Source organism: Tinamus guttatus, unplaced genomic scaffold (assembly GCF_059628265.1).
Source record: "Tinamus guttatus ecotype Peru unplaced genomic scaffold, ASM5962826v1 Tinamus_guttatus_pri_ptg000030l, whole genome shotgun sequence".
Taxonomy (NCBI): Eukaryota; Metazoa; Chordata; class Aves; order Tinamiformes; family Tinamidae; genus Tinamus; species Tinamus guttatus.
In genome coordinates this window covers 2,816,157-2,838,146 of record NW_028288564.1, presented here as the reverse complement: position 1 = coordinate 2,838,146, position 21,990 = coordinate 2,816,157, and the positions used below count along the sequence as shown (strand labels likewise).

At 39.2% G+C, this 21,990-nt stretch overlaps 1 protein-coding gene across 2 annotated transcripts in view; it reads left to right on the top strand.

Moving 5' to 3' along the window:
- The window catches only part of CDC16 (cell division cycle 16), a 441,073-nt gene that overhangs the window by 408,475 nt on the left and 10,608 nt on the right, over window positions 1-21,990 (top strand). Inside the window, exons 1-11 of one of the 2 annotated variants that reach the window (XM_088530265.1) lie at window positions 8,464-8,538; window positions 10,319-10,373; window positions 12,238-12,335; window positions 12,856-12,894; window positions 13,724-13,864; window positions 15,657-15,816; window positions 16,273-16,367; window positions 17,031-17,164; window positions 18,691-18,770; window positions 20,361-20,410; window positions 21,067-21,140. In XM_088530265.1, the coding sequence (XP_088386391.1) occupies window positions 8,491-8,538; window positions 10,319-10,373; window positions 12,238-12,335; window positions 12,856-12,894; window positions 13,724-13,864; window positions 15,657-15,816; window positions 16,273-16,367; window positions 17,031-17,164; window positions 18,691-18,770; window positions 20,361-20,410; window positions 21,067-21,140 (974 nt within the window). In that variant the 5' untranslated portion in view covers window positions 8,464-8,490. Of the gene's footprint in view, window positions 1-8,463; window positions 8,539-10,318; window positions 10,374-12,237; window positions 12,336-12,855; window positions 12,895-13,723; window positions 13,865-15,656; window positions 15,817-16,272; window positions 16,368-17,030; window positions 17,165-18,690; window positions 18,771-20,360; window positions 20,411-21,066; window positions 21,141-21,990 lie in introns of those variants that run through there. The other variant, XM_088530271.1, reaches the window with a different exon arrangement.

Sequence of the window (21,990 nt, the reverse complement as noted above, 5' to 3'; positions counted from 1 at the left end):
ACTTTCCCATTGCTTCCCTCTCCTCTTTCACTTTTGCCTGCTTCAACAGTTCCTTTAAAGGTATTTGGTCAACATGGTATCACATGATCATCAACTTGACTCAGTCATTACAGAATGTGTCAACTGGCTGTGTAAGTAAATATGCTTAGAGAGAAAAATGAAGTTAGAAAAGGCCATGAACTTTATGACAACATTTTTATCTCAGGGTAGAAACATTAATGAGTAAGTGGGTATGGGTACAGCTCTCCAAACACTACAATAACCTTTACAAAGTCAGATTATACCAGATGTAGCCATGACCTGATGCAAAGTGACTAGTTCAACTTGTATATCACCAGGTACTTCCATCTCCCTCCCCACCAAAAGAAAGAAAACAGCAAAACAAGTGAAATTAGTGGGTAATTGAGAGCCTGAACCTGTAAAGGGTGGAGCACAGCAGTGACTAATGACACCAGGGCAAGCAGATTAAGACCATATTGTATAGCCACCCATGGCTGTATTTGCATTGTCTTTGTCAGAGAAGTTTGACTTCACTAGAGCTGTATTCTAAAAAGCAAGCACACATATTTGTATTTCATGCATTAGAAATAAGTAACTCTCATTTTTATGGATTCTTCATTTGATGAAATGAACACAAGATCATGAATACTTTAAAAGTGAAGTCTCTCCCTAAAACAGAAGGAAAACCATTCAGGAGTAGTGTTAAAAGAACTGCAAGTAAATGGACAAACCAAACAATCAAGCTGAACCTGATTTCCCTGGGGAAAGTGAAGCAATGTTACTGTTAGAGTACTGGTGTGAAATCTTGGCCAATTCACTTCAATAGGACCCAAACTGGTTCTTGCTTTCAGAAGATATTCTGTGCTAGCAGCTATAGTAGAGGCTTCTGCCACTTAGTGATCTTCACTCAGAAATTCTCTACAGATGATCTTATTATTGATGTCACTACCAATCTAGTTCCCAAGTTTCTCTCTACACTACAAAGGCAGGTTTAGGTAATGTGGATAAATAATTTTTTTTCAACAGATCACTAAAAGTCATTCTTTTATTTCTATATAGAGGACTTTAAAATAGAACAATTTTACTGTGTATTTTACTTATATGTCAATGTGGATCAATATAAATGGTTACGATATGAAGCATATGAAAAAAATCACTGCCCAACACATATCCTTTAAAAATACAAGCATTAGACAGTGGGAAATACACTGTAAGTGTCACACTGGGTAAGGGGGAAAAAAAACAGAACAAACAAAAAAATGCAAACAAAAAATACTATGCAATAACAGTTGTGAAATAAAAAAGCATTTTAAATCTGCAAGCCACTACTGAAAGCTCAAATCATATACTAACCTTCCAGGGTCATTTTCCGATTCCACTAAGGATCACTTTGCAAGTCTCAGTGTTCTGAAAGACAGCAGAAATGGGCAAAATATCAGTTAGCTCACCTTAGACAAAAATACTGCGCAGTAACCAAAAAGTACTCTAACACTAGAGGGCAGGAGAACATCTTTTAAATCAATGTTTTACAATTTCAACAGTTCATCTTCTACAGAACACCTTTTTGTCAGAAAATGAAATAGAAGCAACATCTTCCTATTCTTATGGACTATTTACATATAATTCATGATTTTTATTCCTAAGAACTAGCAAAAACAAAATAGCATAGATTAAAGCTAAAGATACTAACTTTCAATGAACCTTCCTTTCACTACCGTTCTTATTTTGAAGCGTAAACCACCACTACTCAAGCCACCTATTAAACCTATGTAATTTTGACTGGAAGATTTAGTTGATGTTTGGCTAGGCTTTTGCTCCTCCTGATCAGGGATTTTATATATTTCGCAGTATCAAAAAAAAAAAAATGTAAAGAGCTATTTCAGATTCACTGGGCTTTCTCAAGCATAAGCTGAGGACATCAGGTTCTGCTCTCAAGATTAACTTTCTTGTTACTTATGGCCATGAATAATTCCCTCTCATTAATCAAAAGTTTCCCTGACTGGAGTACTATAAAGATGTGATCTTACTCTGCCTCGGTGAGAATTAGCATCTTTGACCGAACCTGGTAGAATTTATTTATTCATAAGAAGCAGAAATGTGCCTAAATATGTGTCACATCACAGAAGTTTTAAATCTGCAGGTTTTCACTAAAACAAAGAAACTAAATACAGTCTGGAGCTTCAGATTAACTGCAGGAGGTGGCACTGTCTTGACGAGGGAGTCCCCAGGGCCCCAACTGAATGAACCACAGTGTCGATACTCAGTCATGAGAAAGCATGATCAGTTCTCACTCCCACAGAAAACAAATGTCTAGGGATTAAAAGAGGGGATTCTCACCATGAGGACAAATATGTCAAAATGCAAATGTGATTATGCAAAATGCCAAGTGCACCTGCAAGAGCAGCCGTCATGATGTTTCTTATGCTTGGACAACATCTGACTCTTTGTTTACTTATCATGGGAACTCACTGGGTTTTTTACTAACAATATTTCCACAAAGCAGTGAAGTGCTTCTCTGACATAGATGCTGCTTGATGCAGGATTCTTCTAAAGGACTGCAAAGTGCTTAAAGCAGCTCTTTATTTTGTCAGGCGCGGTGGGGAAATCAAGCCCAGGCAAGTCATTCAAGAGATTATGTTTATTATTTTATTAATGGAACTGATGATTAGTCAAAAATTCTGTTTTCTTTTTCTGAAATGAGATTGCCATTCATATCAGCTGAACAAAAAAACTTTGCAAGAAAATATAATCTACATATATTGTTATCATCATGTCTTTGAATACCTATAAGATTCATGGCAACTGCAATAAAATCAGTTAAAAGACAACCCTCAGAAGGTAATGATAGTGAAAAAAATAAACGTGCAAGAAAAAAATATCCAGGAATGCTACAAAACTGGTTTCGAGGAAACTGGAAGTGGAAGGATACATACTTACATTCATTTTAGTTTTTTTTTTCTTCTTCTTTGCATGTATGGAGTCTCACTTTGCCATTGATTCCATACCTTCATGAAAATAAAGGATACAAACACCAAGTTATAGTATTGTGGTGTAAGAAGGCTGCATCTATCTGTTCTAGTGACCTGAAAAAAAAGTATCTGTTTCTGCATTGAATTGTTTAAAACACTGTTTGTCAATAGCACAATAATCAAACCCCTATTTCTTTAAAATAAAATGGTGTGTGATGAAGTTATGAAATAAAGTTTCTAGATTACTCACTACTTCACGGTCCCAGAATCTGTTTGCAAATTTCCTAATTTAGACAAAACAGCGCTGTGCTGTAACACAGAGCATGCACATTTCAAATAAAGGTCAGTGTTTTGAGTAAAAAACATAGAATCATAGAATCATTATGTTTGGAAAAGCCCTTCAAGACCATGAAGTCCAACTGTAATCCCTTCACCACCCTGCCTGCTAAACCATGTCCCTAAGCACCTCATCTACACGTTTCTTGAGAGCTGCCAGGGACGGTGACTCCACCACTCGCTGGGCAGCCTGTTTCAAGGCTTCGCCACTCTTCCCATGTAGAAATTCGTCCTAATGTCTAACCTGAACCTCCCCTGGCACAACTTGAGGCCATTTCCTCTTGTCCTATCAGTAGTTATTCTGGAGATTGACCCCTGCCTTGCTACAACCTCCTTTCAGGTAGTTGTAGAGAGCAATAAGGTCTCCCCTGAGCCTCCCCTTCTCCACATTAAATAACGACAGCTCCCTCAGCTGCTCCTCCTAAGGTCTGTGCTGAAGCTCCTTCACCAGCTTCGTTGCCCTTCCTTGGACATGCTCCAGCACCTCCATGTCCTTCTTGTAGTGAGGGGCCCAAAACTGGACACAGTATTTGAGGTGCAGCCTCCTGAGCACTGAGTACAAGGTGATGATCATTTCCCTGGTCCTGCTGCCTACACTATTTCGGATACAAGCCAGGAGGCCTTTGGCCTTCTTGGCCACCTGGGCACACTGTTAGCTCATGAAAAATGAAACATTAGACTGAAAACAACCAGGGAAACATCTCCAATCAATACCTCAGTATTTCAAAGTTTTTAAAATAGAACAGCACATGCATTTTACCTTACATTTTGAATATAATTTGCAGGTGTATTCTGATTTTCTTTCTCCATTCTCCATTTCATCCAATAACTGGGCTGCTTTCTACTCTGGTACCTGCGCTGTATGGAACAGTAGCAGCTACCATTATGGTGTGGAATAACTTTTTGTTCTACGGACTGATCTGCTGCAGCCCTGAATGAAAACATAGACATATTTTGTCCTTCTATATGTTTCAGGTCTTGGTAATGGAGCAGCAATTTTAATTCTTGGTAACAGAAGGATAGAGGGGGAGTATATTTTATAAAGGCCCAGCAGCTAAGTCCCACTGTGGAGCCATACAAACTATAATGTAAATCAGGCACGTAGCCAACACGTAGACGCCTGCTTTGCAGACACGCAGGGCCGGATGCAGCTCCTTAAACGCAAGCGTTTAGTAACAATTTAGACATTACTGTGAACCTACCCGCCCTCCCGCTCCAAGTCCAGAAGGGCAAAACTAGTCCCAAATGACACCACGGAGAAGCTACAGCAACTACAATACTACTCAGATAGGACTTCACTCCTCCGGTTAGAGAGCTGAACTAAGCCTCCAAGGAAGAACCTGCTAGATATGAAGACACACATATTTGGGTAGATATGACACAAGCATTCAGACTTTCATTCTAGTCAGATGGCAAAGCAAGCCAAGACCTTCTCTTCTGCCTTCCCAATATGTCCAATCTGGTTCATCGCCTTTACCATTTTTTGATTAAGCCTCCTCTCTTGTAGCCTGTTCCATGTTATTTTGCATACTTTGCATGGCCCACATAACCATACTTTTCAGAAAAAAAAATCTAAGGGATACAAGATTTAAAAGAAAATATTTATGGATCATAGAAAACTATAGCTAGGTCTTACTACCACACATACTTTTACAATCTTTTTGAGCCTAAATAATGAGAACATTAATTGTAGCCAGTAGAGCAGTTTTGTATTAAAAGATGCCTTCTGCAGTGCAAATATTTAGTTAGTTTTCAGTGTTAAGATTTATCCTCAAGACTTTATAATTTTCTTTCATTTTTTTTCATGCCTCAGAGCAAAATGTATATTCTTCATTTCTTTAGAACAGGTTTACTTCTGGTGGTTTTGAGGTAGAAGTATCACACATGCTTAAACTCATTCTTGACACTTCGATAACCATGTTGGGCTAACACTACACACCAGAAAGAGAGAAATAACTTCAGAGAGGACCCTCTTCTAGAGTTAAAGTCTTGGAAATGCTGAAACAGGCAACCCACCCCCTACAATATATTCCTCTATTCCAAAGGCTTAACATATAATTTTGCTCCAAATACAATGCTTCTCAAGAAAGAAACAAGGAAATCTTTCCAAGTAAAAAGAAAAGCTTTTGACATACAAACACAATGTGAATATAAACTGTATCAAGTTCACATGCACAAGCATCAGACTGATTCAGAAACAAAAATCTAAAGGCAGCAACAGGAAGCTATGTGCTAGCACCGGAATACTGTACGTCAAGCTAAATTTAGAACAAAATTTAAAAGAGAAAAAAAAAAGAGAAAAAAAAAAGGTTCTCAGTGCAGTTAAAATGCAATACAAAATTCCAGAGTAGGAAAGTTTTAATATGTGGAGTCTTACCCTTCCTTAAATGGAGTCCCATTTAAGATGTTAGTGTGCAGTATCTTATAAAGCAGTTTGTTAGAGGTGCCACTAGCAAAGCACTGGGTGCACCAACACCACGTAACCACTTTTACTACTGCTATTACTACCACTGATTTTGAAACAGAAACTTATATCTCCTTAGAAACTACTTACAATACAATTTCCCCCCTGCTTGCACCTAAACTATTTTTAAAGGCTCAGCCAGCTCACACGCACATGCGTGAGTCCTCTTTGCCCGCACACCTAGAGCATTCCCAGTGAAGGAGCAAAGCTCTGGAGTCACAAGCTACATACTGAGCAGCCAGGGAAGCAGCTTCCCTCTGCCGAAATGGGCCTGGCAGCCCCCCGTGCCAGGCCCTCCGGAGCGGCACCAGCGTCGCCTCCCAGCCCGGCTTGAGCAACCATTTCTCAGAGCTCCATCCCCAGAGAAAACTGACTCGGACAAGCCAGCTTTTCAAGGGAATCTGCATACAGCGTACAGCACATGAGATGATTTACTCTTTGATAGCGTTTGAACTGCGGAGATGTTAACAGAATAGTCTCACGCGCATTTCTGTACCTCGCTTTCGTCATCTCCATGGAAGCTTCCTTGGGCCTGGCAAAGATGCTGCAGATCGCAGACCCTCCGCGTGCTCCAGAGCTGCTCCTCTCGGCTAGGGCACCCCTCGCCGTTAGCTGGCCCCAGCGAAAGCTGCTCTTCTCCTCCTACGCCCACACTTCCTGCCCATCTTCTTTTCTTTTTTTTTCTTACCCAACCCAGACTTCTACATTAAAAGTTAGCATAAACTCCCGCGTTTTGTTTGTTTGCTTTTTGTACTGTGTTTGACAAATGGCCTCCAAATTCACCTTCTACCAATGTATTTAAGGTATCTTGTGCTTTTATAGGTTCATGCAACCCATTGCTTCAGTATCTCATATTTAATAAAAATCACTAAATTCTGATAAGTTACCATTGCACCTGGTCTAGAAGGGAAATATGCCACTTTTTAGCAAGTCATGGGCTCCATCACTCAGTAGTTTCTAAATAGTATCAAACTGCTTTTATCGTACATTAAGTGATCCACAAACTGGCAAATGCATATACCATTAGCTACTGTACTGTTTTCAGTGACATTTTAAACGAACAAATACAACCAGCAGAATAGTAGCACTTGTAACAAACTACAAATTTAGCTGAGCAAAAGGTACAAAAAAGCTTGAATGCATCACCTCTTAAGCTGAAGTATCTACAGAATGATAGGAAAGTGATAGAAAATATTTAGTAGCTAAAAAAAAAGTCATCAGGCAAGCTAAAATTGTGTTAAAACTCCTTTGGACTTTCGGATCTAAAGCAGCAGCTAATAAAAGAATTAGTACCTTCATTGCATGCATGAATAGAAAGATGAATGAGGATTTTGCTTTCCTGAAGACCTCTGTTAGTGAAACATAAAAAAAAAGCAGACTTACAAAAGCCGACATGTAAAAAGGCAAAAAAAATTCCTTTATTTTACTGCACAGTCTTCAAAATCAGTATCTACCCTCTACAATAAAGGTGAAGTTAAAAAAAATAATAAAAAAGACATACTGTGAGGTGAAAATTTGACCTAATTCATCAAAAGAGTAAATCACTGAAATTGAACAGTTTCATACCAATGTGGAACTAGCACAAATAGATAAGGGAGGGCAGATGGCTCTCATTTTTATCAGATGAATATTGTGTGTGTGTGACCGTGCCATCTTTGCAGCCTTCTGTGTGCTGAAAGTTTACTGCTCCCTGCCAAAAATATAACCGGCTGCTCTTCTTGAGGAAGCCCCACACTTCACATTTTCAGAGAGGTATTTGTCAGGGTCCTAGTTATTGCCAGCCTGCAGGACAGACACCAGCAGCTTGTAGCAGCAGTAGAAGTGCTCACCTTTCAGCAATATCCTTGTGCGCAATGACTCCCTAATTGGTGTAAGCCCAAAAGAGTTAAACAACGAGAGCTTTGGGAAAACCTCCTGTGATCCCTGCAAGTGCGTGTAGCTTTTTCATCATGTACCGGTTTGCGCATGTAAAAGTTCCTAGGTTATTACGCCTGGCCAACCTGCACGTATTACATACAAACGTATTAAATCACAGACAACAAACAGTGTAAAACCAGCTGTTTGGTGGCTCAGGGTCTTTCAGGCTGCCCACGGCAGCTGCAGAGGGCTGACTGGACTTGTTGGTTTAACCCTGGGTAATTAAAAGCGGGGCCTCCGCTGGCCGGGTTAGACATTAGGAAGAATTTCTACATGGAAACAGTGGTGAAGCCTTGGAACAGGCTGCCCAGGGAAGTGGTGGAGTCCCCGTCCCTGGCAGCATTCAGGAAACGTGCAGATGAGGCGCTTAGGGACATGGTTTAGCGGGCAGGGTGGTGAAGGGTTTAGGGTTGGACTCGATGATCTTGAAGGTCTTTTCCAGCCATAGTGATTCTGGGATTCTAGGGTCGGTCCCCACCAGGCCACCCCAGGGCACACAGGGGGCTCTGCAGGGGCCCCGGCCTCCGCCTCCAAACCGGGAACAAAAAGTCCTCACTAAGAAAACGTCTTTATTTATTTCTAAGAATAAATTGAATGGGGAAAATAATTTAAAAAACAGGCTACGTGCCCCGGGGCGGGCCGCGGTGCTCCCGGAACGATGGTGCGCAGAGCGCCGTTTCCGGCCGGCCGGGCGGAGCGGAAAGGGAAGGGGAGCGGGGGCGGCGGCTCTGAGCGCGGCGGCGCGTCCCTGGCTGCCTCCTTCCCCCTTTCCCGCCGCCTCCCGCCTTCCCGCCGCGCAGGAGGATGAACCTGGAGCGGCTGAGGAAGCGCGTGCGGCAGTACATCGATCAGGTGAGGGGTGGCGGGACGCGACGGGACGGGACGGCACGGCACGGGACGGGGGGCGGCCCTCAGTGCTCGTGGCACCCGCCATCTTCCCCCCGGGCCCCCCGCCCGCCATCTCCTGCCCTCGCCGCGGGAGGCGCCGTGCGGCGGGGGCGGCAGGGGCTGCCCGAGCGCCGCGCCTGGGCCGAGCGCGGGGGCGGCCTCCGGGCGAGGGGAGCGCGGCGCTGCGCTGCGCTGCGGCGGGTTCCCCGCGGGTCGGGGCCTGCGGGGCCCTCCCTGGCTGGGGGAAAGGCGGTTCCCCGCGCCCCGAAAAGCGGTGTCTGCTTGTCGGGCCGAGCCGAGCGGTTCGGGCGCTGCGGGGCAGGTTTACCGCAAATGAGTGCATGAGTGAAAAAAGGAGGACACACATGTTAGTCAATTAGATTAATACAGCATGAAGCAGCGCTGCTGTGTTCCAGTTCAAAGGCTTTGAACCGCCCTCATCTCTGAAAGAAGCCTGTCTCTTCCCTTGGGGTAAATACTCGTAGGCACAGACAGCAAATCAGCTTGGGAGGTGGGTTGGGGTGGTGAAGTTGGTCAATTTTTGTCATTCTGTTTTGCTGAGCCCACTTGTTAACTAGGTTCAACAGGCAGCTCTTTAGGGAATGGGCAGGAAGGGCCTTCTGAGACCCCTTCTGAGGAAGGGGCAGCAGGAGGGAGGCAGCATTTCTGCTTTGACCAATATAGCCGGTATTGTAGAAATGCTGAGGAAAAAAATGTATGTGGCCTTTCTTTCGTGGTGCCAAGGGAGCTATTCAAGCCCCAGTTCTCATAGATGTTTATTTATCTGGAATTTTTGAACTAATGAGGAGACAGAATTTGAAACCCAGATATCAGCTTTTTTGGTTTTATTTTGTTTAAAGTCATAGACTAACTCCTCAACTATAATGTTGTAGAAAAGAGCAGGCGTGGTCAGGGTTTTCCCAGTGTTGCCGGGCTTTGCTACCTGATAAGCCACCTGATAAATGAAATGCTCAGCAGAAGCCGGGAAGCAGATGTTTGTGGTACCGCAGAGGAGAATAAAAAGAAAAGGCGGTAACTCTGCTATTCTGGGTATCCCAGACAGCATTGTGAGGTTTTCCCTGACATCCCCTCCAACAGGCAGTTGCAAACCGTTAACTGCACAATTATTAATGGGCTGTATCTACAAACGCTGTTTCCATCCATTCTTCAGTTGCCCTCTGTCATCCCTGCTTCCCCCCAAGCACCTGCGTGTGACAGAGGTGTATCAAGAGTAAGGAGGAATTCCTCCTTGGATTATGTGACACTAAAGCATCTTGACCAGAGTGTGAAAACTTCTTAGTTGTAGGTAGTGCTGTGAGAGTTTCTTGAATTTCCTTTTCTTATGTAGTACTTGATTTCTTCTAAAATGCAATGTTTATGTTAACTGGAGGGGAGGTTCATGTCACTCTGCAGTGGTAGCAAATCTACTATTGACATTCTGTCGTGATTATATAGCATATAGCTTTTGGTCAACAATATCTGCTTTCTATTGAAAATAAACAACCTCACCTCAAATTGCTTGACGTTTTGTTGGCCTTGTGGAGGTTACAGGAGATTACTGAGCCTTTTAAAACTTTTTTTTTAACTTTTGAAGAACTCAAATGTGAATTTAATCATGAATGTGAATTCATCAGAGAAGACATATAATAAAACATTAAGTGAAAGTAATATGAACTATATTTCAAAATAAGCTGGGAAAACTAACCACAAATAAATACTAATTCTCTATAGCATTCTTTTACAGCAACAATATCAAAGTGCCCTATTCTGGGCAGACAAAGTAGCTTCGCTGTCTCATGGTAAGTAGGTGGTTTTTACTTTATCTTTTGTTAATGGAGCTGAAACATATTTCTGTTACTGTTATCCTGTTCTTTTAAAGCTTCTAGACTATTGTAGAAGCTTTGTGAATTTCTTTGTATAAGGGCTTTTCTGGGATCTCTGGGATGCTGCCTATTCAGTTAGTGCAGGGCCACCTTCCTTCCCTTTGTATAAAAATTACTGTCTGCCCCAGCCTATAAAGTGCAGACCTTAAGAGACAGGGTGTGATAGATCTATCACACGCTTGTGATAGGTGGAGGTATATGGATATGTATGTATCTTGTGTGATAGATAGAATCCAGGTTTGCAGAATGGCCCCATGTTGTTAGCCTGTTTCTGCTTACAGCTGTAGTCTGTCCACGTCTCTTAACATGATTTAAGTGGCTTGATCCTGCAACCTGTACTGATAATGTAAGACAGTGCCAAGCTCTGCTCCTTATAACTCCAAGTTGCAGAAGTCTCATGTTTTCACACTCACTACTGTTAGGTTTCTGCAGATTTTCTAGAGAGACAGTTCTATTTTTTTGTTTGTTTGTTTTACTGTCCAGGTTATGTCCAGGGCAGGATAGCTACTAGTGCAATATACTGTCTTTGTGTATGTTGCTCCTATCAGCCTCTGTCTCATGACACACGTGCTTATGTGAGATTGAGATTCTTTGCCCAGTGTATTATCTGCCCAGGTCAGTCCTTGGTCCAGTCCTGTTCAATTTATTCATCAATGACCTGGATGAAGGCACAGAGTGCTCCCTCAGCAAGTTTGCTGATGATACCAAACTGGGAGGAGTAGCCGATACCCCAGAGGGCTGTGCTGCCATCCAGAGGGACCTGGACAGACTGGACAACTGGGCGGTGAAAAACCTCATGCGATTCAACAAGGCCAAGTGCAAGGTTCTGCACCTGGGGAGGAATAACCCCAGACACCAGTACAGGCTGGGGACCGACCTTCTGGAGAGCAGCTCTGCGGAGAAAGACCTGGGTGTCATGGTGGACGACAAGTTGACCATGAGGCAGCAGTGTGCCCTCGTGGCCAAAAAGGCCAATGGGATCCTGGGGTGCATTAAGAAGAGCGTCTCCAGCAGGTCGAGGGAGGTGATCCTGCCCCTCTACTCAGCCCTGGTGAGGCCGCATCTGGAGTATTGTGTCCATTTCTGGGCTCCAGAGTACAAGAGGGATGTGGAGCTGCTGGAGAGAGTCCAGCGCAGGGCCACAAGGATGATCAGGGGCCTGGAACATCTGCCCTATGAGGAGAGGCTGAGGGAGCTGGGCCTGTTCAGCCTGGAGAAGAGAAGGCTGAGAGGGGATCTAATCAGTGTATATAAATACCTCAAGGGAGGGAGTGCAGAGGACGGTGATGGTCTCTTTTCAGTGGTGGCCACTGATAGGACTAGAGGAAATGGCCGGAAACTGAAACATCAAAAATTCCATAGGAACTTAAGGAAAAATTTCTTAACAGTGAGGGTGACAGAGCACTGGAACAGGCTGCCCAGAGAGGTTGTGGAGTCTCCTTCTCTGGAGATCTTCAAAACCCGCTTGGATGCAGTCCTGTGCCACGTGCTTTAGGTGTCCCTGCGTATGCAGGGGGGTTGGACTAGATGATCTCTAGAGGTCCCTTCCAACCCTAAGCATTCTATGATTCTATGATCTGATATATTTTTAGTTCAAATCTGACCTTTTTTTTTCTTTTTAATTTCTGAGAATTTCTTTTTTAACTTTGTGACTTAATAGTAGACTAGAAGGGAAGATGCATGGTTACTTTCTAGTGAGTTAGAAGTAAATATTCTGCATGAAAGTGTTTAAAGATATACTATAAATTAATGATTTACAATTTGCTCTGATTTTTTTAAGAGGAACCTCAAGATATCTATTGGTTGGCCCAGTGTCTTTACCTAACAGCTCAATATCATAGGGCAGCACATGCTCTTCGATCACGGAAATTGGACAAGGTAAGTCATTTAATGCTGTCATTCCATTTCTTAAACTTTATTGCTAACCGCAGTGACCTCTTCAACATCAGAGACTAAGGTCTTAGGGGAGATTGATTATGAAACCTGCATAATGCAGTTAATTTAAATCAAATAGTGTTACATGTTCACTTAGACAAATGAAATTATTGGTTCTGGGTGGAGTCACAGAGAAGAGAAGGGGTCCAAGTCTGGAACTGGAGCAGGTCAGTGCTATGGGATTGTGGGGGCATTACTGCAACTGTAATTGTCCTCAACTCTGCTGATGAGAGGTGAGAGCAAGAGTAAAGAGTGTCCTTTGAATGGAGAGTTTAAGAGTAAAGCATATTACAAGCTGAATTATGTGATTCTGAGTTATTTTGGTAAGGAAAACTTTTCTCACATGAAAGGTATGGAAAAAAAAACTATAACGGTTAAGGAACAGATGGGAGTATAGAAGAGTGAAAGAATTACATGCTTTCTGTTAATAACTAACACAACATATATGAAACTTCTCTTTTAGTTGTATGAAGCATGTCGATACCTTGCAGCTAGATGTCATGTGAGTACCTGTTTTGGTCTCTACTGGAAACAAACCAAACTAAATAAAAGATGCACATCTGAGAAGACTAGGTATTTAAAGGTGTTGCAGATGTCTGAGTGTTCATTGAAATAACAGGTTTATATTTTGTGATGGTTGTTGACTTCATCCTTTGGCTTTCAGTGTTGTTATTGGTGTATTTACCATGGTGCTTTTCTGAAGAAGTTCAGTTGATATTTTGCTAGGAAACAAAGCACTTCTCTGTAATATTTTATGGGACAAGCATCTGGATGATTTTTCTTCCATTCATATTTGCATAATTACATTTTTTAATTGATTGTTATTCATTGAGAGGTTGTGTGCTTTATATGTAAATATAGTTAATAGCTTTATCACTCTTTTTAAAGTGTGACATAGAAAAATGCAGTGCTATCACAGACAAATAGAATCAGCTGGTAGATGGAGGCAAGTGTAAAATAGAACATGTGTTTAATAGAATCATACTTATTATTTATTATTTTAATATTTAAAGAATTTTATTAAAAACTGTGTTAATTATTTTGGAAGCATATATGTTTCCATCTTTGCATAATGCTGAATAATAGGTATTCCTGCTGATGTTAAGTTTTAGGTATTACAGGTAGGTATTACAGATAACTAATGAAATAGCTGATTCTGGTGATAAAGAGATATATATCTGAATAAGAATTTGCATGACTGAAAATACTGCTGTTAGGCACTAGTTGCTGTAATTCTTGCCTTTGATTTATGACACTATATTTATTGGTGCTTTATGTACAGATATTTCAACCCCCAACCTTGTTTTTTACATGCACGTGTTTGTGGCTAGTATGCTGCAAAAGAACATCAGCAGGCCCTGGATATTCTTGACATGGAAGAACCAATCAATAAAAGACTTTTTGAAAAGTACTTGAAAGATGAAAGTGGATTGAAAGACTCTTCCACAGACTGGGAGATGTCACAGTCCTCCGTAAGTGACAACTTTGAAACAAATGTTTTTATAACTGAGAAAAAAAATGTGTGTGATGTCAGAAAGTGATTTTTAGAGTTGTTTTAATTTGAAATTCTACACATGCTTAACCTTTCTTCTTTAGGTAACATGAACTTCAAAAATGCAACCAGAAATTAGCTGTTATCCTGTCTGAGCAAAAGTAATTTTGTTTGTAAATATGGGAAGTTGTTGCAAAGAATTCTTCATAAGTTACTTATAGAGGCTTTGCACAAAGTTTTTGGCCTAGCATTGTTTTTGAAAATGCTAGATCTTTGCTATAATTGAGTTTGATAATGAAAACTGTCATTCCTTTCAATTGGACTGCAGGTTCTGAGATCATAAAGTAACCTTTCTTTCCCATCAGACACTTTAATAAGAGATTTCTTGATTGCTCAAGTGTTTGCTTGAAAATTCACACTTGAATTATGTGGGACTAAGTGAAATGTGTGAAGCACAGTGGAAAAATCTTCTGTATGGCCACATGGTTGTGAGTGATGTTTGTCATGCCTAGGCTGAGCCATGTGAACTGATTCCCTGTGGAGTCTTGGCTTACCACGTTGTGAAATGATGCTCACTAGCTGAAACTGTGGTGTAGGTCATTGACAAACAGAATTTTTCCTGTAAAAGTGAGCAACCAAAATGGAATAACTTATCAATGCGAACCTATTTCCTAATGCTGGTATTAATGGACTTAATGCAGAGGTTAATTAGATTGAGTTATTGCAGTGTACCTTAATAAGTATATTTAAGGTGGCACTGCTAGCAAATAAAATAGTATTTGGCTTTTGACTGTTCACTAATGCTCCTTCCCTTCTTCTCCCTGTTCCATGGTGTGCTGGTCCAAGAGCCTGTGTGGCTGGTCGCTCACCTAATTGGGAGACTACTTTGACTGGAAAGTAACCTAGCCAAAAAAAAAATCAGCTTAGTAAGTTCTGATTATCAGGAACGCTTGTGATAACTTAGTTGCCAAAGCAGGGAACTGCTGAAGTTGGTACTGCTGTGAGAAATTGTTAATCAAAATAAATAAGCAAGTAAATAAAAAAAGCATGACTCCTTTACCAGCCTTTAGGGTGTGTTAGTTGTTAATGCAGCTCTGCAGTTTCTCATACTTGCATTACTGACTGAGAGTTAGCCTGATAAAATACATTGTACTGCTTGAGTTAGTTGAGTCCATTGATTTTTATTATTATTATTATTATTGCCTTGCATGAAATGTGTTTTAATTAAAATCTAGAGTAAAACCACAAAGCTATATTCAAGGGGTTTTATTCAGAAATGGTATTTATATTTACTGATCTTCTTACTATTTAACAGCTTGTCTGAAATACTGTTTGTTAAGATAAAGCCTATCCAATTTAATTTAAGATTAAAAAAAAAAAGAAAAAAAATTAAATCTACTTCCAATGCCGTGCTGTCTTTAACAGTCCACAGAGAAGTGCACTTTGGAAGTGTCCATTCCCTCTGCCTATGAAGGGAACCTGGTTTAGATAGTTTAGAACTCTGTATCAGAAAGTAGGATGCCTACAGTAGGAAAAATAAACTTTGTTCATTCCTCTTCTTCTAGTGTGCTTGGCAGTAAATAACCTGAGACAATATGCACTTGATTTCTAAGCTACTAGAGGAAAAAAGAAATCAAGACAGCACTAGAAAAATGAGATTTCATCATACATTAAACACTTTTTACTTTTCAGGGAGCCCATTTGATTTGTGCTCAAAACCAAATTACAAACATTGATTCAGTCTTTGACCTCCAGCCCTGCTTTTCCACCAGATCAAGAGCTCTATCTGCCTTTTGCGGGGGAAGATCTACGATGCTTTGGATAACAGAACCCTAGCAACGTACAGCTACAAAGAGGCCTTGAAGCTTGATGTTTACTGCTTTGAAGCATTTGATCTCTTAACTTCGCACCATATGCTGACGGCGCAAGAAGGTCTGACAAGCAGTGTTTGCTTCTGTAATACAGTGACATTTAGCTGCTTTCTCCATTCCTGGCCTTTTACTGGGCAAAAGTTAAAGCAGTGCCACAATTAGCAGACTTCAAAATGTTTTGAAAGACCCTGATTTCACCCAGATACCTATGAAGTGTTAGGTGATAGTTGTATATTAGAAGGGCAGAAGTAATCTTATTAAATGAGTGAAAATCTTAATCTCAAAATTACATTGAAACTTTAGATTTTAATCTTGTAATGCTAAAAATTAAAATAATTAAATCATTCTTTTTTTTCTTAATTGGCAGTATTATCTGTTTTTATCTGTTTTAGTGTATTTCTACTGTTATCTTCCTTGTGGTGTTAGGATGAGCTTCACTAAAATTTTGCATATCAAAATTCTATGGGTGTCTCATCTGACCATTTCTGCTCTATTTCAAAAAAAATTATTCACACAGAAAAAGAACTTCTTGAATCTCTACCTCTTAGTAAACAATGTACAGAAGAAGAACAGGAATTGCTGCACTTTCTATTTGAGAATAAATTGAAAAAGGTAAGAACAAACTGACTAAAAGTTGAAAAGATGTATAGAATTCTGGACTTTAGATGTAAATTTTCTATGATTCTGTTTATTCTGGCTTAGCAATACAGAAGATCCTTACAATATTGGTTATTTTAAAACATATGATATAGGTGTCATTTTATCTGTGGTAGAATTATAGCTTTGTGTAAATCCATTTTCTGGAGTTTTATGGTTTTGCCTGTTGGTAACTTGAAATTGATTTTTTTTTTCAGCTTTATTTCATGAGAAACTTATAGGTGGGAAAAGAGAACAAGGAATGTTCTTATTGATCCAGATAAAATGTCAGTTACCTGTCAATAATGGGCTCTGACAAGATTATTACAAAATTCTTTTGCTGAAGATAAGGTGATGGCTTCAAAAGTCAGTGGTGTCATTCAAACGCTCTTTTCTAGAGCCTGAACTTCAATTAGTGTCAGACAAATATTTTTCACACTGTGAAAAGAATTTTTGAAGTATATAAAGATTAATTTTACCAAATAATGGAGTTTATGGACTTATAGTTTAAAACTAAGAATTTTTGAGAAGCTTAATGTAGGTACAGTCTTTTAGAACTGAAATTAAACACTAATATTTATATGTTCTCATTTTAAGTTGGACTCGCGTGTTTTGAGTGTTTGTTTGTTTATATTTCAGTATAATAAACCCAGTGAAACAGTGATTCCTGAGTCTGTAGATGGTCTCCAGGAAAATCTGGATGTAGTTGTATCCCTAGCTGAAAGACATTATTATAACTGTGACTTCAAAATGTGCTACAAACTTACTTCAGTGTAAGTACATAAAGCAACCTGGAGGTTGGTTGGTTTGTTTTTAGAATAAAGAATAAGAATAAAAATTATGCCTGGACTTAGAAATTTCATTACCAAGTGCAATGACATGCATAAAAGCTGATAGCCAAAGCAAAGCTCCATGTCGTGAACACTGTGCTGCACATCTATCCATCCTCTCCCTTCCTCTGCTGCCTTCAGCTTCACAGGTTCTCTAGTTGCCTCTGATTTGGCCTTCAGAGTGAGCAGGTTTGAGTCTGGTGGTCATTTGGGAAGTGTGATTTGCCTTGATTTCCTAAGTATGATTCCCATGGCTGTTGAGTTGTTCTGTGCAGCCCTGATATACTTTCTTTTTTTATAGGAAAACTATGTGTTTCTGTGTACTGCATAGTCTCAAGACACTGTAGTGTAAAATAAATATTCGACTTTATAGTTTGTAATGCAGCTTTTTCTTGGCACAAGGAAACCATAGCCATGTAGAATATTCCCTAGAGGCCCGTTCTGGCAAGAGTTTGGCAATGCTCTAGAGAATACTCCCTGCTGATGAAAATGTAAATATCTGAGTAAAATCATGTTCCCATTGGAGTTAAGGACTTCACTGAAGTCAATAAAATTATGTTACCACATTTTTATATGATTTATCTAGTTGCCAAAACTCCTGTAGCAGAAAGTGGCAGAAGTTTATATATGTATGTCCTGAGGAAGAGAATGTCCCAGATTCCAGAGCCTAGAAATAGTAATCTTAGAAGTCCAGATGACTTCAAATTTTTAGGCTGCCTTCAAGGGAGTGATTTGTAAACTTCATTTTTCTTTTGACTTTGCAAATACTTCATTTACATTTTCAAATACTTCAAAGCTTTAAATGTTTCCAAGTCTATTTCTTGTCAGAGAATTGTCAGGAGTTGTAACACTGTACTTGTGATTTAAGAGCTTCTGCAAACCTGTTGCAAAAAATTCTTTTTCCTCCTTCTGTTTATCAAATGCCAGTCCTTATGGAAAGGATGATTGCCTGCAAGCCCTGTCCTTCATGCAACGTCTTGTCTGTGAGACTTTTTTCCCATTTTAAGCAGCACAGACAATAAAACTTAAAATTTCAACTAAGCATGTTTCCTGAGACATACTGCTTAGTGTTGTAGAACCTCTTTCCCGAAGCTCGGGAAGTTCAGATTTGCTACTTTAAAATTGCAGCTAAGCTTGTGGAGCTTATGAGTTGAATGAATAGAAATGTTGCTTGCTGTCTGTTGGTTTATATTCTGTTTTTCTAATTGTATATTCAGGCTGCCAGAATTTTCTTATCCTTACCTGTTAAGCTAAATTTAATATTTATACTAAATAAATATTAAAGACTTAATATTTGACATCAATATATATGTCCTTAAAATTAGCGTTTATGCTGTGAATAGTTCTTTTCTAGTCACTAGGTTGTCTTAAAGTAGTAATTAACCTGAACATTGCATACCATAAAAGAAATTTGTAACACACTGGAAATTTTGAAAATGCATATTGCTTATTATTCTCTCTATTTTTAGAGTAATGGAAAAAGATCCTTTCCATGCAAACTGTTTACCTGTGCATATAGGGACGCTTGTGGAGCTAAATAAAGCAAATGGTAAGAAACATAGAAACATAATATTTAATAAGAAAGACAAAAATATTTACTTTGTTGTTGTTATATGTATGTGGTGAACACTGTGCTGCACATCTATCCATCCTCTCCCTTCCTCTGCTGCCTTCAGCTTCACAACTGGAAAATTGAATCAATTTCCAGGCAATAAAAGCTTGGTGCTTTTAATTCTTATTTTAGTTTAAAAAATGGATAGTCACTCCAAAAATCCGATCCATAAATCTACAGATTTTTTTCTTTTCCTCTGCCTATTTTTTCAAGAGCACGATGGGAAAGAAGGGAATTTTTGAAAGGGATCCTCGGAACCAGCCCGAAGTAGTTATACAAATAATCTTTACTATTATGAACATGAAATTTGCTGTCTTTTTACAAGGATCTGTGTAGGTAGAAAGGTAGTGAACTACATTGTTTCATTTCTGTAGTTTGAGGTCTGTTTTAGGGTGTTCTTTCTAGAGGATCTAGATGTACTTTTTTTTTCTCCTAGCAACAGAAGAAAATATAATCATTTAAATTGTAAGGAAGTCCTCAGCAGTGTGTATGCTCAAGTTAACATTTTCCGTAACAGATGATTTTATGGACTCTCTCTCCTTGCATTTGCTATTGTGAGGATTTCATTTCTAATTCAAATCTGCTTATAATCATGCAATATCTTTAAAAATTACAAGACTAGCTGATTTTGATCTGCGATGGTTCTTTTTCTCATTTCAAATTCTGTATAAGCATTCAGATCCAAATGATTAGCATAGATGTCTTCAAAACCATTTGGAAAATAGAATCAAGGAGCTAGTAAGATTCACAGTAAACAAATAGGTAATTAATTTCAGTAATTTCTTATAAGAGAGTCTGCCATGAGAACCATTTTGTAAATTGTTATTTTGTAAAAAGTTTTGTATATTTGAATTTCTTGAAACCAAAAATTGGATGCAAGGAAGTCCAGGACAAAATTCAGCGGTCTAAGAACACTGTACCCCAGGAAAACAGCAATCTTATATACTGTAATAGTGTTTCTTTTGTATGAGCATGAGAATAATTAACCAGTATCAAATTAATTCAGTTTCCTGTTAAAATATATTATAGATTTTTCTTTAATTATTTTAATAATTCTATTTTGAATTATTCTAAATAGTAGAATGATTATTTTGTCCAGTTTTCAGCATATTGAAGCACGGGGCTTTTCTTTGAACTAAGCTAGCCAATGTGTCATTTTTTTAGATGTAGGAAGCCGAACTTTGGCCTTCTTGAAACCTTTACAAGATGCTTTCAAGTGTAATACTACAGACATTTATTTTAATGGCTGTTAATGACCTCCCTAAGTTTTGCATAATTATTAGTGGGATGTGTAGCTGCTTGTTTGTGTGCTCTTAATATGTAACTTTTTTTAGTTAACTGGAAAATTGAATCAATTTCCAGGCAATTAAAAACATCATAGCTAAGCAAAAAAAAAAAAAATTATTGGTTCGTGCATTAGTACCCCTAGATGTTCTGCATATTCCAAGTAGAAAATTAAATGGCTTGAAACATCTTAATGTATTAATGTTTTGCTTCTTTTTTGTTTTTGTTTCTTCCCCTATCCAGAGCTTTTCTATCTTTCTCACAAACTGGTGGACTTGTATCCAAATAATCCTGTAAGTTTTTTCCAACTGTTCATTAGGAGCTAGTTTGCTGTAGATGATACAAACAGAAGTTGTAATAGTCATTTTGAGCAACCAGAATTCCAAATCTTTGAGTGGAGCTAATGAAAAGTTTACATCTACTACTATCCCTACATTGCAACTTTCTTGTGTGAAGGCTCTTTTAAAATAAAGTACCTATAAAATTAATTCAATATAAAGATTTTCCTGTCAACAAAAACTTAAAAGATGGCAGAAGGTGTCTCTCTGATCAGTCTGTTCCAGTATTTGATCTCTCATTGATTCAGTCTGAATATCCCATGTGGCAGCTTGTGCCCATTGCCTCTCATTCTAGTACTGGGCACCTCTAAGAAGGATGTAGCTCTGTCTTCTCTATTCCCTTCTATACGACAGTTGAAGACTGCAGTAGGATTTGTTCTTAGCTTTCCCTTCTTGAGATTGAACACACAGAGTTAATGTCATACATATTTCTAGTACATGCCAGCAGGTTTAGCTTATCTGCAATAAAAAAAAAATTAAACTGACAATCATTTCATTGAAAACGTTCATAACTTCTGTCGTCTGTTCCTCTGTCACAAATCAGTTGTGGTTTTGTTTTACTAAAATTAGCATAATATGGCTAAACTATTCTATTTTGAAATAATGTGTAGGTGTCGTGGTTTGCAGTAGGATGCTACTATCTCATGGTTGGCCACAAAAATGAACATGCCAGAAGATACCTCAGGTAAAACTTGTCCAGTGTCTGTTACTTGAATCTGTTGCACTTGCTAAATAAATCCTTAATGTTCACTGTTTTTCTAGGCTTATTTAATACACAGAAGGCCAGGTCAACTTGTTACTTCTAAAATATTCCTTTAATTTACACCTTTCTTTGGTGTGGCAATTAAACCTCAGTCTTCATAATAATTTAAAAATATTTTATGGGCCTAATCTAGGTTTTCTTTATGGAGTTTACTCCTTATTAAGGGTAGGTGTGGTGACTGCATTCACTCATGGTGCCAGGCTAATTATGGTTAGGTAATCAAGACTCAGACTTTGGCTAAAGGACGCATAAGTATTCTACCAGGTTCAGATTACATAACTCAAAGAGAAGAGTTAGAAAATCCTGCAATTGGCCTGCTTGACTCTTTGCTTAGGCAGCCTTGGACTGCTAGGTTGGTTGTTCTGAAGAAGGGCGTTTGTTTGGTGCTACAAGCCTAAACCGTTTTAAATCAGTCTGTAAGACTTGCATTTGTTTTCTTTGGAATCTGTTGTAGATTGACCATGTATGCAAAAATAAATTAATAACTTAGGCTATTTAAATTTCTGTAAAATTCTGCAGTAAAATTCTTTGGGGAGTTGTCCTGGGTGACTTAGGTCACTTAGGTGTTTCGGGTGATAAAATATCTTTACTAAATCTGCAAGCTACATAGAAGGGTCTCTAAATGTGTTGTAAAACTTGACTAGAATTTAGTGTGATCTTGTCAAAGACTAAAACAATCTGATGAAAATAGAATGATAAGTAGATGCCTAAATTACGTGGAGGGAGAATGATAAAGTGTACAACTGCAAGGCCAGCGGTAACTGTGGTCTTG